The sequence below is a fragment of the Pelodiscus sinensis genome, chromosome 1 (assembly GCF_049634645.1).
Source record: "Pelodiscus sinensis isolate JC-2024 chromosome 1, ASM4963464v1, whole genome shotgun sequence".
NCBI lineage: Eukaryota > Metazoa > Chordata > Testudines > Trionychidae > Pelodiscus > Pelodiscus sinensis.
Genome location: NC_134711.1, coordinates 156,539,922 through 156,559,093, shown reverse-complemented (window position 1 = coordinate 156,559,093; position 19,172 = coordinate 156,539,922). Strand labels below are relative to the sequence as shown.

Genomic DNA, 19,172 nt, shown 5'->3' with positions numbered 1-19,172 from the left:
TAGGGTTTTTAGAACCAGGCTGGACTTCAACACCAGACAATACTGATGGAAATACTGCTGCATTTTCAGGGAAATGGACTGGATTAGCAGAAAGATTTTTCTCATTGCTGACATCTATGGTCTGATTACTGGAACATAAAGAACTTTGTATATAACATTTCAGTGAGTACCTGGCTGGGTCCATGAACCGCACCAGCCTATTAACAGCATTAAAATGTCAGTTGTGGACTCTGGTGTTAATTCTAGGATTACCTTAGCTGCATTGATGCCAAACTTCTTAGGGCAAGATTTTGTCTCCACCTAAAATACATTTACCATTGGTAACCAAAAATATATAGATACAGCACAAAACACAATCAAAAGCATCTGGAAATACACCAGTCAAAGCTTCAAAAGTAACAGATCTAGAAGCCATCATGGAAAAGCTACCCTAGAAATGGCCAAGGAAAGAACAATATTCTGCTATTTTGCAAGGGCCAGACCTGCTCTGTACCAGTCATGAGGTCTGTTGTGAGACAGAAGAACCTCTGACAAACCCTAAAGGCTTCAGGATACAGGTCATGAACAATCCAGATTTTCTAATCAAAAGATTAGTGGCTTAAAACATCTTTACTAATCTATTTTGAATAGCACATTTAACTTGCATGTTACCAGGCAAGAGAGGGGGAGGGAGGTAATAACTGTCATAGTCATGATTAACTATGTGTCTCTCATAAACTATGTAAGTAAGCATGTCCATCTTTAATAGTATTTTAATACAATTCCTTAGTTAATTGTAATACAGCAATTCAATAGGGGAACACAAAGCCTAGTAACTTAAAAGCTTCCTAGAATTATGTCCTTTCAGTTCAGGCATAGGGTATTTTGCTGAATTAGTGGGGAAAAAGCTGTTGAAGAAATACTTGTCAGAAACACAATACTGTATGTTAATTTCCTTTTCTATCTCACTGGCTCAAATGCAACCCACAGTTATTGGCTGTCAGCTGTTGGCTGGCCTGTGCCAAATGGATTTTGTGACCTAGGTCTATTACTTAGCATATTGCTGTCAGCATTGTGAAAACCACCAGCACAACTGGCTGTCTCAGCTGAACAGAGCAAGACATGGAGGTTATACTATCCTCTGCTACCTTGAGCCTGCATTGAGGCTCAGAAGGAAGTGGTTGGCAAAAACTTACACTCTTGTTCCTGCTTCATGAGTGAACAGAGGAGTTGAATCTTGGAGTATTTTTGGCCCTGGATCCTCCTTAGAAAACAGAATCATATTGCGTTAGCATAGCCACAGTTTGTTAAGACTCCACTGGCCTCTCCACTGAATCAATTATTTTCATTGCAATGGGAGAAAATGGAATATTTTGGTACTTGTGTGCTCCCTGTTCATGATCTCTAGATTATGCCTTCGCCTGCAGGGAACTCAGAACTTTTAACTCACAACTTCATTTATGGACAGATGGTCCCTCAGGGAAAGTAAAGTGAGAAATCAAATAACTTCCTGGCTCGCAGTTAGAACAGTGGAAATGGTAATGTCAGGAAATGTTCCTTCTAATTTTTTCCATCCATGTGAGGTTTTTTTGCACCCACGTGCAGAATAATTTTTTTTATGTGCACTGAGGCATGTGTGAATTACACATCACCAATAGAAACACAAAACCTAGGTGTGGGTATTCTGCTTATCAGCTGGGCAACATCTGAATTTCTCCTGAGTGGCTGCACACTGACCAAAACGATCAATTTCCACACTGGATCTTAACCATCTCCCCACATTTTGTGAGGCGAAGCAATGAACAGTAAAGACTTAAGTTGGAATTGAAAAAGAAAACAGGAAGATTCATTTGTGATGGAATTAATCCTTCTCCTTAGGAAATCATCTGAGATACTAAAAAATGTACTAGGGAACCACCACAGCAAGCATCAGTTGTTTATGGGGAAAGGTGCAAGAAATTCCACAGTAAGCAGTTCTGGGATAACCTGGCTACCAGGAGAGGCTCTTTTTAAGACCTACTATTCAGAAGCTGGTATCCAACATTTCATATCAGGTTTCCATCACTGCTGTGAGATTATTTTCCTTTAGTGGATAATGCATCATTGCTTGGAGAATGACCACTGATTTGGGCAGGAAACCAAGGAATGGATATTAAAGAAGTTAGCCTTGCATCTATTTTTGATCTTTTCTTTTCCAAATTTCATATGCTTCACCTATCATGAGAGTCCAATCTTTAATCAAACAGATGGTCAGCTCAGCTGTCTGTGCACTGAAGCAATGACAGGATCCCCTCAGTCAGCAGCTTATTCCATCAGGGCTCCTCTGGAGATCCAGCTGCAGTTTCATGTTGCTCCCTACTTGAATGGGGCTATAGGGTCAAGACCATCTACCACTCTGGGAGGTGGGGGGGGGGAGGAAGAGGGGCAAATTCTTATGGGCAAAGGGTCTTATAAATGAAGATAGAGAAACTGGCACAGAGAAAGTGCCCCTCCCCCCAACCACAGAACCAGAATCACTTGTCTTCCAGTTTTCGTCCTAAGAATCTATCACGGCTTCCTTTTAACTAATACTTTCATTTAATGTAGCCAGTTAAAATGCAAGCCATCCAGGCAACATGCTCTCAGTAATTACCCAGACGTCACAAATATCTTGGCTACACCCACCTTTGGGAGGTGCTGAAATAGTTGTGCACAGTTGCACCCATTTCAGGTATGCCATGCACACCGCATGCTACATAGGCAATATGACCTCTTTTTCATAATTTCATCCATTCAGAATTTGGAACTATTTGCCCTTAAACAGGTTCTTGTGAAATCAATAAACCAAAGTGCACTTTATTAGGACACATGCCTTTATGTTCTGCGTAACTGATACTCTTTTTCACAGGTGAGGCTGGTAATATTGTCTATTAAAGTTGCTTGAAAACTTCCCCAATTGTAAGACCCTTCATAATATTGCCATGCTTTAGTTGTTGGGGCTGAGTTGTCTCCATCAGGTTTAATAATTTTTTAGAAAATTTCAGCCAAAATTGTTAAGACCTTTTGAGAATGTGGCTAGGGGAAAATGCACTGCTTTTGTGCATGTTAACAGATTCCAGGAACTTTTTCTTTTTACAACTCGGGTGCCTCTGTGCTTTAGAGTGGGCTTTGATATTTAGCAGATATTTTAAATGGGTATGTGCCTTCCGCCCTTTCTGTGAAAATCTGTTCAAACCCGGCCCTAAGTTATAAAAATCACATACTCATTAGGGACAGAGTCTAGCAGCTAAAATATCTCACTGAATATGCTCCATCAGCTCAAAACTCCATTGTGTGGGTGGACTGAGCATGTGCTACACCTGCAGAGAAACTGAGCATACTTTCTCCAATCCAGAGCTAGTACAGCAGTGAAATCAGACCCTCTGTGTCAGGAGTGGCCAACTCATTCCAGGCAAAGAGCCAAGATATCAGTGGATCCAGTGCGAAGAACCGGGGCCGACGCTATCTTTAATGCTCCATCTTTAATGGCCGCACTGGACGGCTCCCCTGCCCCAGTTTTCAGGTGTGTGGGGCAGCTTTACAAGACCGGGAGGGGGGGGGGCGCTTCACTAGCCGCACCTTGGGGGGGAAAAAGAGCCGCATGTGGCTCGCGGGTTTGCCACGGCTGCTCTATGTAATGGCTGCTCTAAGCTGGGCCCAGGCAATGGCCCTAAGAGCAGGGACTCTCTCTCATTCTCAGTGATCCCCTGCAGGCACCCAGGCATTGCGGAGGAGGAAATTACACGAATAGAATGCAGACAGGGAAGGGAGTAGATCTGGACAAGCAATCTGGGGAGAGAAACTGCAGATGGTGAAAGAGAAACTGACCGAGTGGTTGGGCAAAGAGAGTGGGAATGGGAGCCTGGAGAGCAGGGGAGACTGGAAACTGGTGAAGGGGTGGACAGGAGGGCTGGGACTGGCTGGGCAAAGCAACTGGCACTTAAAGACTATCATAAAGCAGACATACACATGACACGGCGGGTGGAGTGGTCGTAGAAGAGGGTTGAATGGATGACTGTAGTTCGTCTATATCCTATTTTGGAGTGATTGATTTTGCCACTTTAGCAATGTTCTTTTAATGTGTTTTGTGTGTACAATTATTTGTATAGTGGCATCTGTCTAAAGATTCCCACCCTGCCTGCAGTTCCTTATTAGGAACTGAGATCCAATTGTGTTAGGCTTTATTCTTGCCCACTAACTGTCCTTCCAGAATACACCTGCAATGAAATTGAGGCTACCTTCAGCAATCGGGTTTGACTTCTTAGGTCTGACCTCTTTCTCTGTTCTTTGTATAGTACTCTCTTCCAGTCTCCATGTGCAGCATAAACTCTGGTATCCGTCTTTGGAACCATCCAGTCTCCACTGAGCCATGTTATGGTTGAGTTCCATCCCATGCTTAGAACCAAAGGAGCAAGATCCTGGCTATTCTTGAATGCACATACAAGGTGGAGAGGTCCGAGACAGGAAGTACATAGACTTTGCTCCTCCTAAGACAGCAGAAAACCAAAATCCTCACACTTTTTCACTTCAAGGGGCAGGTGAGGCATTGTGAAGCCCAAGGCATTACACATACCAAACACTAAGTACATAGCTGAGGCCCATCAAATTCTTGCATACCTCCAGTCCGTGCACCAGCAAGTGTTCTAATACCAAGTCTATAGGAAAGGCCATGGTAAATCAGTCAAAACCAGTCACTGAAGAGCTGCCTTCTTATCTCTAAACACAGTACCTGCCTTAGCACTCTGCCAGCACCATGCCTCTAGCCAGTACCAAGCATAGCTCAATTTACTAATATAAAGTCTGATATGGTAAAGAAAGAAAAGCACACAGTAGCTCCAGATGTGTGCCAAAATTACAAGACTTAATATTTCCTCTGGGGAGAGGAGCCACACCAGGCAGGAGATGCAATTCACCACCAAGACTTAGTGCTAGCAGATGTTACATCTTCCTCTGGATATGGAGACCACAAAAAATTACTGTCTCTTTTAATTCCATGTAGTCAATGCATTCGAAGCACAACCCTTGTAGCCAGTCCTCTTTCTGGAGCACAGATATGACCATTCCATGTACTTATGAGAGAAAGGGTTTGATTCCCCTCTAATAACACATTACATCTGTGCTGGGGTATATTCAACCTCTGTGATTCCCAGCTAAGGCTCTCCTGGTTCTACTACACCTACTGGAAGAAGCAGTGAACTGAGAGAAAAACAGCAGCAAAAGTGGGTTTTCCAAGTTTGTCAAGAGAGGATGCTCTGGAGAAGCCATTTTGGAAGCTAGAGAAACCTGGCATTCCAAGGGCTAGAGGGGTTAGTGACAGCCAATCCGGGTCTTGCTGGCCCAGATAAAAGGAGCTGCCAAGCCTTAGCCATGCAGTTGCTATTTGAGACCAGAGGCACGAAGAAGGGGTCTCTCGCCAAAAAAGACTAACCATTAGACAGAGTTAATGGCTATCTAAACTTACACAGCTGTGACTACAGAGAGAGAAGACCCTGAACTAGGGCTGAGCTAGAAATCCCTGGAAGGAAGAGGCCCACGGAAATAGCAGTAAATTCTTGAAGTGACTACAGTGTGCACGGTCCCTGGGTTTCCCCTGCCACTGGTCAAGTGGCATAAACATACAAAAGGAAACGGGGCTTGTCTGGGCATCTTAGCAAAGGGGTGGAAACCCTAGTGAGGGAAAACAGATTATTTATTTATTGGACTATTTCAAAGCCTCGAAGGGGTTCACTTGGACTTTGTGAGTTGGCTGGGGGCCAAACTGCTTAGGACTCACAAAGGTTGATGAACATCCTAAAAGGAGCAGCAGGGGTGAAGAAAGGTCTGTGGTGTCATCCTCCGCTGGTGGGAGGTATTCATGAAGTCAGTGCCTCTTTACAGCATCCCTGCTAGAGAAGCCATAATTTGACTTAGAAAGCAGGCAAATAATTATCAGGAATGTAATTTTTAGGCTAACATTCTACCAGTTCAATAGAAAAGGATATTACCGTTAATCATCACAGTGGAACTAGGGCTAAGCTCACAATAGGTCTTTTCCATTTATAATTGCTATGAAACCAAGTCTGCCTGCTGTGAATGCCACTCTTCTGAGCCAAAACATACTAGCTAGGACAAAATTAATACCCTACTGTCCCATTCTTTAATCTAAGTTATGACCATCTCCAGTGAATCCCCTTCTCCCCCGCATCTAAGGAGCAAAATAGACAACTCTTTTGCTCTTCACTATGATCCAATGTGTGGAAGGCTGGACTAACAAACTGCTCAATAATATTGCAAATGTATATCTGCCAACTTGCTTTGCTGGCTCATTGAACAATGGAGACAGCATCTTATCGTGACCTGAATAGGTGATTAGGACTGCAGGAAGAAAGAACAGTGTGCCAGAGAACAAACAGAAAGTTCATCCTGTCCTAGTACAAAGAATTATGTCAGTCTGATGAAATTGGGAAGCTAGCTAGACCATTCCACAAATACCAACAAAGATCCCAGGCTTCTGGCCAGATATCAAATCTGAACTGTATTATTGGAGAAAATGTTTAGAAAGACAATTCATTGAAAGTACAACTACCATAAAACCATGCCCCCAATTATTTTGTATTTTGCAAAATGATCAATTCAGTGATTAGCCATTCTTGGTATATTCTTTAAAAAGTTTTATTTACTGCGCTGGAAAAGTAGCATAAGCAAAGTTTTGTCAGAGATATCACTTCTCACATTTATAATGCAGAAAAGAAGAATACTAATAAATATACAAGATGGATTACTTTTGTTACGAGATGGTAGAAGGCAAAGAAATGTACAAATGGCTCTCTTTTTCATATACAGTATTTTTGTGCTGAAACATTTGTTCCTTTTTTGAGAACCACAATACCCTTTTATATCTTGTATTCGTGTTAGAAAGCCTTCACAAATGCCAATTTTAAACTAATCTTCATGTGGATTAGATACATTTTCAATAAAATGGACATATTTTCAAGAGAATTAGGTTAATGAAATTGACAAATTTTATCAGCAAACTACATCTACTTAAGTGTATCACATTATAATGGTGAGTTAATTTTTGATTGCTTTTTTTCCTCTCTTTCTACAAAAAGAATAAGTTACCCTGCATTTTATTCTTGATATATATATATATTTTCAGATCTATTCCATATTTAGTAAAAACATGAGTAGAGCCTACAGTGAAACTGCAGAGGTAAACAAAGCTCAGCTGTGTAGCATAGAACAAAATTCAAATCTGGGTTCAAATTTCTTAAAGGATACTGTACCTTGATTTCAGGTTAAATCAATATAGGAACTGCCTCACTGAATTTAACTACCAGTCTGTCTCAACTGAGGCCATCACCAGTTGCTTCAAAGTCAGAAACAGGCAATAACCTGTACCCAGGGAACATTTCTTTCTAGTCCATTTAATAGCTAGAGGTTGGCTTATACCTTTTAAGCAACAGGATTAATCCACCTTAAATCTCTTACTTATAAAAATAGTATTTATTGTTAAAACTCTGGATATTGTGTGTTCTGTATACATGTCTAATCTGCTTTTGAGTACTGTCAAATATCTAAGAATTGAGCTCCACTGTCTGTGTGTTGTGTGTAAAAGTATTTATTTTATGCATTTTGAATGTTCCAGCTATCAGTTTAATTAAACATATCCTTTTTCTTGTATTCCCAAGCAGTCCCAAAAGATGGGATATTTGGAGGATGAAAGGAACAAAAGCCCTCAAATTAGGTAATTCCTTGATTTAAAATCAAAGGGTTACTGGTAGCATGCACTCCACGAGGAGCCCTAGACTTTACTGTTTGGCTCAGTTTCTTTCTTGGGTATTGTTTTTAGTAGGTGTTGAAGGCACTTAAATCTTTCAGTTATCCAGCCTAGTCTATGAAGGATTGTTCTCCACAGACATTTTCCAGCATTTTGTCCTGTCGGATTAGATAAATCCCAAACTATGGAATCTCTTTTGTTCAATAAAATGTTATGGTTCTGTGAAAAATCACAACATTACTTTGAACATACAAAACAAGAGCTCAACATGTTCAGATCTTCAGGTAGTCAGACACGCTTGCCCTTTTCTCTCTAAAAAGAGGAATGAACAACTGATTTTTTCAGCTGAAGGAGTTAGTCTTCTGAGGCAGCTATTCCACATCAGCACTGTGTGGAGCAGAAATGTGTATTCCTTATTTCAAATAATAAAGCCTCCCTCCATGGTCATGATCCTGACTCAGTATTCCTTAATAAACCCACACATTGCTGTCAGCTGCTTGAATCCCTTTCCTAAGGCGGCTTTATCTACAATTAAAATGACATATAGACATATTGTGACAATGTTTTGGGTAAGTTCAACAGTGAACTGCCTGTAGCTGAGCTGCTCTAGGGCTTCATGGGAGTTGTAGTTAGAGTGCCTCAGGTCCCAGTTGATTGAGACTCCAAGGGATTGCATCTCCTGGAGCATACTAAAGGCTTCCTATGACAATGGCTAGCACTTCAATGAATTTGCCACACTATCCATACTGGGGAGGTTACGATGTCTTTAGGAGACTATTGTAAGGAACTTGGCAGTGATGTATGTAAGCAGAGTAGAAAAATGAAACCTAAGATGCAACCTAATTGCAGTCGGCACTAGAAATTTTCACAGGTGATGTTTACAAGTAATAAATGTTGCTGCAAGGCTCTCCCTGTTCAGTGCAGCCTAATGGATAGAGCACCAGACTGTGTGTAAGGAAACTTGGGCTCAATGCCTGGCTCTGCCATTGGCCTTAGACATTTCCCTTTCTTGAATCTCCGTTTTTCCCTCTGCAAAATGGAGGTGATGACACTAACCTACTTTGTGAAGTGCTGCGGCGTCTATAGATGAAAAGTGCTGTGAAGAGTTAGATTACTAAGTACAATGAGACAGTGCAACCAAATAGGCATAAGAGACAATATTTTAATAGTGCCCCCTATACTTGAATCTGCTAAATATAAAAATATTAAGCTGGCTTTCAATTACACGGTGACCTTTGCTCTACAAAGCAACACAAGCAGTCTCTACTATAAAGCATTCATTTTGAATGACTAATTAATATATGTAGTAGGGATCATTTTTACATTACTCATCAGTATTGCTCATGGCTAAGAACATCATAAGTTATTAATAATTAAGTATCGCCCCAGCCTGCCTTCAGCCCTACTTAACAAGATGAAAAACATCTTTCAAAAGTAACATTAAAAGTATTAGAGTATGGGAGCAGGAAAGGAAACAGTACAGATAAAACATCAGTTCTTTCAGAGATGGAATCTGTTTGAAATACACACCTGTTCCCATATTTCAAACAGATATCAACTAGAATTTACCTTTACAAAACTTGAGTAAGTATTTGTAGTCCAATTTAGACTTTGCCAGTACTAGAAAGTTTAGTTTCTGAATATGTTGTTCGCTGTGGTTTCTCTCTCATGTTTTATTGATCTGTTTTTACAAATAGAAGCCATCTACAAAATCTCTCACTTGGATGAGAGCTGGTCAAAGGCTAGGAAGATGACACTTGCATGGTTGTTTACATAAGTCTAAGCACTAGTTTGCTGTGACAGGTGGAGTTATATTACTTGTCATTTATAGGTATTTGCACAGGCAACAAGCATCATTGAAAATGTTTTTGAAATTCACGTTCTTTATTTTTAGCACAAATGAGAAGTGCATTTGAAAAATACTTTACAAAAGTAAATTATTAGTTATTCTCTTTTGAAAGCTTTCAGGTCATTCGGGAACAAAAATATTTAACAAAAATATTGCAACTTAGGCAGCCAAACACAAAATATGAACAGTGGAAGCAAATGTTGTATGATCTCACATGTAAGCCTAACGTTATTTGTACCAAGTGTCTGAATGATAGATAAATTAGAAGAAAATCAGGACTGACTCAAACTCTTCCCAAACTAGAAGGAACTAAGGTAAGCCTGATATTTCTGAAGCAGCATAAGGGTACGTCTACACTACAGAGGAAGATCAAAGCTGCTGCTATTGATCTTCCATGGTTCGAATTATTGGTCTAGTTAAGACCGCTAATTCAAAGCGAGGGGGCACTCCAGTCGATGCCAATAACTCTGCTTTCAGCAGGAGTAAGGGAAGTCAAAGGAAGAGTGTTCTTTCAACTTCCTGCAGTGTAGACAGCACCATTATCTTGAATACTGCGTGCAGATATGGTTACCTCATCTTCAAAACAGTATCTTGGCATTAGAAAGAGTTCAGAACAAAATGATTAGGGGTCTGGAATGGCTGCCAGATGAGGAGAGAGAAAAGCTTGGAAAAGAGACAAGAGGTCTATAAAATCATGACTGGTGTGAAAAAAGTGAATGAAGAAGAGTTATTTACTCCTTTCCATAACACAAGAACTAGGGATTAAACAAATGAATTTAATAGAGAACAAGATTAAAACAAACAAAAGGAAGTACTTCAAACACAATGCACAGTCAACATATAGAACTCCTTGACAGAGAATGTTGTGAAATCCAAGACTATAAAAGGGTTAAAAAAAATAACTAGATAAATCCATGGACAGGTCCATCGGTGGCTATTGGTCACTGTCAGAAGATACTAGGCTAGATCGACCTTTGATCTGACCCAATATGGCTGTTCTTATGTTCTAGTATTCAGACACAATTTTTACTGCTAAAAGAATAAAACAAATCTTCCGTAAACCACGTAAAAATACTTGCTTTACAGCGCTGAGATTTTATTTCTGTCAAACTGAAGAAAGAGCTAGTGTTTTCCTGAAAATTATTGTGCAGTGATAGTGGGGGTTTTTTTAAATTATTTGTTTTTGCCCGTTCTATCCTGCCCTGGCATAGTATATTTTAGTTGGATAACAAGACTATCCAGAATGGTTATAACAAATATGACAATGCAAATAATAATGTAAGGGACACAAACTCATGTTTCAGACCAATTTATAACTAATGGATGGTTGGGAGTAAGCTTCTGTGAGGGAATGCTATTGTATGATAATCCTCTGAAGCAGGTGGTCATAGTCAGCAATAGGTACTGGACTTAATGGTACAGCGATCTGAGCAATTCCTGTAAAGCTTTCAACAGAAAGACTGGTATGTTAGACTCTCATTCTTTTTTAACATCCTAGGGGTGAGATTTAGACCCCACATGGAATCTCTATGATCTCACAGATTCTGCGTTCCTCAGTTCCGGAAGGTGTTCAGACATAGGCCCTGCCAGAGAACAACTATGATTCATCTGGTCTGGCATCCTGGCCCCACAAGGAACCAGTGCTGGATGCTTGCGAGGAAAGATCACTCCCTCTTCAATAATGTACCCACTTGTGCAATAGTACACCCTAGAGGTGCGTGGGATGAGAGAACGTTTCTTGCCCTCAGCGGGTGATCAGCTGATCCTCAACAGCAGAAGGTGATGACACCACCCGGGAAATATCGCAGCAAGTCGCAAGTAACCCCGGGCGCACTTGTTTCGAACAATCCCAAAATTAAATCGAGGCAAGACACGCACAGCCCAGCCCAGCTCAGAGCAGGTCAAAATTGGGGGGGGGGGGATTTCTCAAATCTGCTGCTGGAGCTGGGTGCTCAAAGGGATAACGAAGGCAGACTTTGCACGGGTTTTGGGGGGAAGCCCCAAAATAATCAGCCTCCCTCCCCCCCCCCCCAAAAAAAAATCAGCAGGTGCGTTCACACTGCAGCTCCCAGCCCTGACAGATTGCACGAGGATCAAGTCTCTTTACACCCAGGGCGGGCACCGATGCCGCCCCCTCCGCGACAGATTGTGCGGAGCAGTTCCCAGCCCATCCCGGGGCGAAACGGGAGGCAGCCCCACCGCGGGCTAGGGGGGAGCCCTGTGCGGGGCGGGCAACGGGGTCCCTCCTCCGCGCTGCCTGCCCCCCGTACGGCTCCAGAGCCGCCCTGCCCCCCAACAGCACCCACCTCCTCCCCTCCCCCAGCACGCTGCTGCCAGGGGTGCGGGCATCTCGGGTGCCTCAACCCGCCGCCCTGCCCTCCTGGCGCCCCTGGGTGCGGAGCGGTACCTGGGATGGCCAGATGGGCCAGCGGGAAGGTGCTGAGGGCGGGGGCGAGGGAGCCCATCCAGTCCGCGTTGCTGCTGCCCTGCGCCATCCTCCTGCCGGGGCCGGGGGCTCGCCCGCTGCAGAGCCGCCGAGAGGCGAGCAAGGGCAGAGCGGCGCCGCCCGCTCCCGCCTTACGGGCCAGGTGCTCGCGCTCCTCGCCCGGGCCAGGTGCCAAGGCGCCCGGCTGCAGCACATCCGCGCGGCCCCTGGCGGAGCAGAGATCAGCTTTGCCGGCGATTGGTCAAGGTCAGGCTGAAGCGCCCGGGCGGCGATTTGCCTCCTCCCCGCAGCTGGCTCCTTTCCCAGTGGGCGGGAGAGCCGGGGGCAGGCTCTTTTCCCCGCGCTGCTTTTGAAAGCGGCGGCCGTGGGGCCAAGCAACAAGTGGAGAGCAGGGAGTGAAGGGAGACAGAGCGAGCGAGCGGCGCTGGCAGCAGCAGGACTGCCTGGGTAAGAAATCGCCACTCCCGGGGAAACCTGCAGAGCAGAAGGGGGAGCCAGGAGCAGCGAGGTCCCAGGGAATCTTTTCATGCAATGGGGCTTCAACAGAAAATACCTCGTTTGTCAGCACTGCAACCTTTCTGTGGGAACATAGGTGACTGGTGGTAGCACTCAGGAGGTGCACTGCCCCCTCCCCTGCCAACATTTTAATTGCTAAATGGGGTACTCCCATAGGCCCTGTCCAACTGGGTGGCCTTTCCTGCAGGTATCAACCACCCTATGGGAATGCAGCAGTTTCAATTCATTTATTTGGCAGGTCCAGGATGGCATTTCCAGTCAAAAGAAAGACAGACTCTAGCCTCTGGTGTGTCTACACAGCACCCAAAACTCGAAATAAGCTATGCAATTGGGTGTCTCTAGACTACAGGGTTTTTTTTCCGAAAAAAAGTGGCCTTTTTTTTTCTAAAAAACTTCCCCTGCATCTAGACTGCTGCTGCGTTTTTTTGAAAGTAAATCGAAAGACCGTGGCAGTTTTTTCGACCATAGAAAACCTCATTTTACAAAGAATAACGCCTTTTTTGAATGTGTTCTTTCGAAAAAAGGCGCTATGTAATGCAAACTGCTTTTTCAAAAGAGAGCATCCAGACTGCCTGGGTGCCATCTTTTGAAAATGTGGCTTGCTTTTTCAAAAGTACTGGTTTTAGTCTAGGTGCTCTTTTTCGAAAGTATCTTTTGAAAAAGCCTCTTTTGAAAAAGTCGTGTAGTCTGGAGGTACCCTTATTTTGAGTCTATTTCGAAATAGCTTATTCATCATTTGGCACTGTCTACACAGCGCCAATTTAGAAATAAAGCACTATTTCGAGCCATCCCTTACTCCTTGTAGAATGAGGTTTGCAAGAGTGGTGAAATAGCGTGTCTGCTATATTTTGAAATATAGCAGGTGGACATGTTCAAAAGATGCAGGGTAGCTATTTCAGGATCCTGGAAGTATCCAGAAATAAACTTTGCTGTGTAGACATATCCTATGATTAAGGCACTCTTCTAGGATATAGGAGAGGGAGTTTCAAGTAGGAATGTCACTGGTTAACCAGCGGGTGAAGGGGTGCTAGAGCCTGGCCTGGTCCAAGCACCATGCCTCAGGCAGGGGACTTGCTCCAGCCTGGCTGGGCCCAAGCAACTCCTGCCTGTAACAGGCCAGACCTAGCCCAAGCAGCCCACGGGATCCCATTTAAGTGGTTAACTAGTAAAATGAAATGTTTTACTTGTGAACTGATAAAATGGCATTTTTACATCCCTGGTTTCAAGTCCCTTCTCTGTCTCATTGCATATCACAATCACTGGGCCATACAATACCACAGGTATGCATGGAACAGCATTCTGGCACTTATGCTTGATGGAGGACGACATTTTGCTGTCCAAAACAGCACCCTGGTTCTATAACCTATGGTTAGGGCATTCACCTGAGGGAGAGAGAAGGATAAAGACTTGTGCTCAATTCTCTGGTGTGGAGCAGTGATTTGAGCCTGTGTTTCCAACATCCTAGAAGATGAATGCCCTAACCACTGAGTGATTGGGTCTTCAGGTGTGGGTCAGTTCTCTCAATCTCATTTTTCCTCATACAGATTTCAAAAGGGCTTTCTTTCACCCCAGTGCTGAAAGGATAAAATATTTGGAATCTCAACTTTTTTCAGGATAGGAAGACGTGCCCAGCTCTAGCCGTGACAAGGGAAAACAAATTGCATGGTCCGATATCAAGTTGTACTTCCACTGCACAGTTTGCAACAGCCTCAAATAATGAACTATTAATCCTTTTAAGATAGTGAAATATATGCAGATGCATTCAAGGTACAAATTGAAGTGAGCACATCATCTAGCTCATGGAAAAGCATCCGATACAACTTTACATTACTTTTGGAAATACACTTTCCAATCAAGGGTGGGCATAGCAATGGATTGCCATAGTGTAAGTGTCTATTGATAGTGACAACAGAATCCTAGTCACTTACATGCGTTATATGCAAAGGGTTTTTGGCCCATCATTCCCCAAAAGCATCATTTCCTTATCTTCATTACTCTACAGTGTAGTAATAATTCTCTGAATATTCAGTAATAAAACATACTTCAACTATCTGGAGGAGACCAAAAGCCTAACAGAGATGGAATAACTGTGCATAGATCAACTTCTTAGGCAGGAACTGATCATATAAAATCTCTTATAAAATTCAAATGTATCATATTCAGATATTAAACATTTACATTGGTACATATGAACAATAATAGGGCTCTTTGGACTATCATTTTGTAGCTTCAGGAGAATGGGAATGAATGATGCAAGACCACACTGTCTTAAACACAACAATTATGTAAGGCAGCCAGGGCCACAACAGTGCCTGGGCTACAGGCAGCTCCACACTTAACAACATTGCCTTCCACACTTTCCATTTTCTGAGCCTCTCTCCAAGCGCACTTACCTGCTACATAGCTGGGCAGCAGCAATGGGAAATCTGTAAGAAAAAGCACATGGCAGATCATTTTATAGAATTTCTATAGGCTTATTCTTAGCACAAGATTTATATCCTTACAACACAACTACTGATCACTCTGTGGTCAGAAAAGTGTAGTCTAATCTGTGCTTTGTTTGGTTCAGCATAACTAGCTGAGAATACGTGACTTGTCCCTTGGCTACACTGTACTGCAGTGATCAGTGCTGTGCTGGCTAGTCACCCCTTCATAATTGTTTGCTAAGAGCATACATTTTATTTGAAAAATAAAGAAAACAAAGCTTTTATGGTCACAGAGGGCCTCCATGTCTACTTCTAGCTACACCTCAGCCACAGTAAGTCTTTTCAGACTTCAAGAAGGCCTTAGTTTCTGTGCAGGACAATGTAGCACTTTAAAGACTAACAAGATGGTTTATTAGATGATGAGCTTTCGTGGGCCAGACCCACTTCCTCAGATCAAATAGTGGAAGAAAGTAGTCACAACCATATATACCAAAGGATACATGGTATATATATATATGGTTGTGACTACTTTCTTCCACTATTTGATCTGAGGAAGTGGGTCTGGCCCACGAAAGCTCATCATCTAATAAACCATCTTGTTAGTCTTTAAAGTGCTACATTGTCCTGCATTTTGCTTCAACTACCCCAGACTAACACGGCTACATTTCTATCATTAGTTTCTGTGGGCACAATAAAGCATACCTCTTGAATAACTCAGCTCATAGTGCAATAAATTAAGGCACATGCTAAATTTAAATCATTAGCAATTATCTTAGCAGCTGTTAATATGAGTCTGTGATAGAGCAATGTGCCTTATAGGCTGAGTAACAAAGAACATTTTTTTCTTGTTAGCCATCCTGTTTGGCTCTCTCATTTTCAGATTCAGTGGAGCTCTTGCAACATGTCCTGGCTGTCCTCCTAGGTTATCTACCTGAGGCTCTCTTGTGCCTGTGATCAAACAATTTCCAAAACAAGAGGAAAATCCTAAATATTGTATTAATCCCCAATATCCAGGGCTCCTGCTCTCCCTCAAGAATTCATCCTGTTGTCAAATTGGAAGCAGCATAACTTAGAAGAATGGGCACAGCCTGAATTTTAATGCCATTTACCACCCCACTGTTGTGTGACCTCAGACAAGTCATACTTCTTTGTGCCTGTATCACTGATAGGCTACGTCTACACTGGCCCCTTTTCCGGAAGGGGCATGTAAATTTCATGAGTCGTCATAGGGAAATCTGCGGGGGATTTAAATATCCCCCGCGGCATTTAAATAAAAATGTCCGCCGCTTTTTTCCGGCTTTTAAAAAAGCCGGAAAAGAGCGTCTAGACTGGCCCCGATCCTCCGGAAAAAGCGCCCTTTTCCGGAGGCTCTTATTCCTACTTCAAAGTGCCCGGCAGCCACGCAACGTTGGGGACCACTGCCATACATTATTTAAACAATCCAGCAGTTCCCTCCACTTAATGCTTGTCACTTTTGAAATCTGTCACCATTTCTTCTTCACAGTCCCCATATTGCCACAGAGGCTCTTAAAAAGCCACGTGTAGCCTGCATTCTGAAATCTGATACCTAAGGATTACATTTTTTTCATTGGTCCTGGTCTTGGCATCTTGGATCAGCCAGGTGAAGTACTTGCACTCTACATCATCTCTGCTTTTTTATTTATATTTTTTTTGTTGCATTAAGTCAGGATATGCACAGCTGGGAAAAGTACAGTCAGATTTCTTTCCCCATGCAGTAGGACCCAGAAGTTTGGGCGAGTATGCTGTAGTTCTCTTCTGAAGTGCACTGTGCCAACAGCAGAAACAAGATAAAAGTCAAATCCCACAGTTCAGAATCTCAAACTCTTCTCATGTGAAGCTGTCTTGTAAAAAAATAAAAGGGCCTAATCAGGAACCAGTAACCATGGAAAAATAAGAAACAACAGCAAAGAAGGACCTTTAATTTCTGGATCATTGAGTTGTGTTTTGCTCAGTTTAGAAGCTTGCTTTATGTAAATTTCAGTGATTGTTACTAATATTTGGTGTCTTAGGGCACATCTAAACTACATTCCTCTTCCGAAAGAGAAATGTAAATGAGCCCAATCGAAAATTCAAATGAAGCGCGGATTTACAAATCTCACGCTTCATTTGCATAATCACGTGTGAGCGGTTTTTCAAAAAAGAAACCACAGTCTAGATGGGTTTCTTTAAAAAAAAACAAGAACCCTTTTTTGAAAGAACCTGTAGTCATTTTTTCAGGAGTACAAGTTCTTTTGAAAAAGGGATGGTTTTTTTTTTCTTTTTAGAACCCCTCTCTAGACTGCAGTTTCTTTTAAAAAAAAAACCTTTTTTGAAAGAGCGTTCACATGATTATGCAAATGAAGTGCGAGATTTGTAAATCCACGCTTCATTTGAATTTTTGATCGGGCTCATTTATATTCCCCTTTCAAAAGAGGAATATAGTTAGGACATACCCTTAGTTAGAAGGCAGTGCATAGCATGCCTGCTTCCCTCTACATTTTGATCCCTCCTTCAGTCATATTTTAACTGAGGTCTACATAAGAAAAGTCATCCTGATGTATTATGTTTTAACATCTGCATGTTTTTCTGACCATCCCAATGATGCAATGCCTTGGTCTATATTGCACTGTCAGTCAGCCAGAGGAACAGCTGCATGTGGTAGAAAGCTGACTCCACACCAGGCTGCTTTATGTCTGGTCAAATATTACCCAACCAGTACAGCAGTAGGAATAAGCAACACTTTGGTTCCTCTTTCACATTGGCTAAACAACAGAACTGGAACAAGAGCTATCAATATCTGGACCTGTGATGAACAGAAGGCGGGTTGTGATCTAATTAGGGAAGAGGACAGCAGAGAGTCAGATGTCATCTCACCCCAACTGGCACCAAAAAGGAATTCCAAATTTGTATTGGCATAAAATGTAAAATCCACTGAGCCAGCTGTGAACTTTTGTATGCTTGCGAGGCCTGCAATTATCACATTACTGCCTCTTCTATGCTTGCTCACACAACACACCTGTTGTGTGTGCATGCATATAAACTCATACACAAGATTCCATCTGTAGCCACAAAAAAGCTGAATCAGATCTTACTCACACTGTTGTAATTCTATTCATGGAGTTACTCCAACGGAAAGCAAAATTGCAGCCGAGTCAGTCCTTACATAACTGCTGGATTAAGGTTGTATACAGTAGTTGAGCATTCAAATCAGGAAATGCAAACGGTAAGATTGCAGCTGCCAATTTACTTTGGCCCTTTGTCCTTAGACATTAAGGTACAGGATAAAATTTAGGGTACTTCTATATTTTGAGCTGGATGTATAATTCCTAGCTCAAGGAAAGACATACTCACGTGAGCATGCTAAAAATAGAGTATAGCTGTAGCAATGCAAGCAGAGCAAAGGCTAGCTGTCTAATGTACAGGGCTGAAGACTCAAATAGGTATGCAGCCAGGGTGCCACAACTATACTCTGACCGTTTCTGGAGTCCTAGCTTGACCAATAGAAGCACAAGTATTTTTCTTCAAGTTGGAAATAACACTTCAGATGTCAGCTAATTAGTACAATTGAGTACCAAGGGAGAGTAATGGAAAAACAGGATGAAACAACTAATATGAGATGCTGAAGAATAAGATAGACCTTTCATTTTAGCTTATACCTGCATTTCTTGCAACATCCCACCTCTTCCACATGCTTAGGATGTAAGATTACCAATCTATGTTCACTCACTACTATGGCAGTTACTTCCCTTAGTCTTTGGTTCTAAGAATATGTCTACTACACTATTGAGAGAATAGCAGCATAGCTATGTCACTGTAGTTATGCTAGCATTACTCTGTGGAGTAGATTTAGCCTATATGAATGGTAGAGGTTTTTCCATTGGTGTTGGAATGCCATCCCCCCAAACTGCTTTCTTCCATTCACAGCTGTTTTTACCCTTGGGATTAGATGACTATAACTACATCAGTCTTGAGTATGTACTTTGAAATGAAGAACAAGCCAAAGTCTCTAACTGGGTGATCAAGAACTTTCTGTAATATAAGTTGTGAACTCCCTAGGCATAGTCCACACTTAAAATTTAAGTCAACAGTGACGTTGGTTAGGGTGTAAAAAATCCATACTCCTGCCCAAGATAGCTTTGCCCACACAACCCTCAATGTGATTGATAGAAGAGTGCTTCT

General features: G+C 42.3%; 1 protein-coding gene across 1 annotated transcript in view; it reads right to left on the bottom strand.

Moving 5' to 3' along the window:
* The window catches only part of PLCXD2 (phosphatidylinositol specific phospholipase C X domain containing 2), a 29,713-nt gene extending 16,897 nt beyond the window's left edge, over positions 1-12,816 (bottom strand). The window contains exon 1 of the mRNA XM_006116853.4: positions 12,013-12,816. Coding sequence (XP_006116915.1) covers positions 12,013-12,100 — 88 coding nt within the window. The 5' untranslated portion in view covers positions 12,101-12,816. The remainder of the gene's footprint in view (positions 1-12,012) is intronic.
* Positions 12,817-19,172: the final 6,356 nt, after the last annotated feature.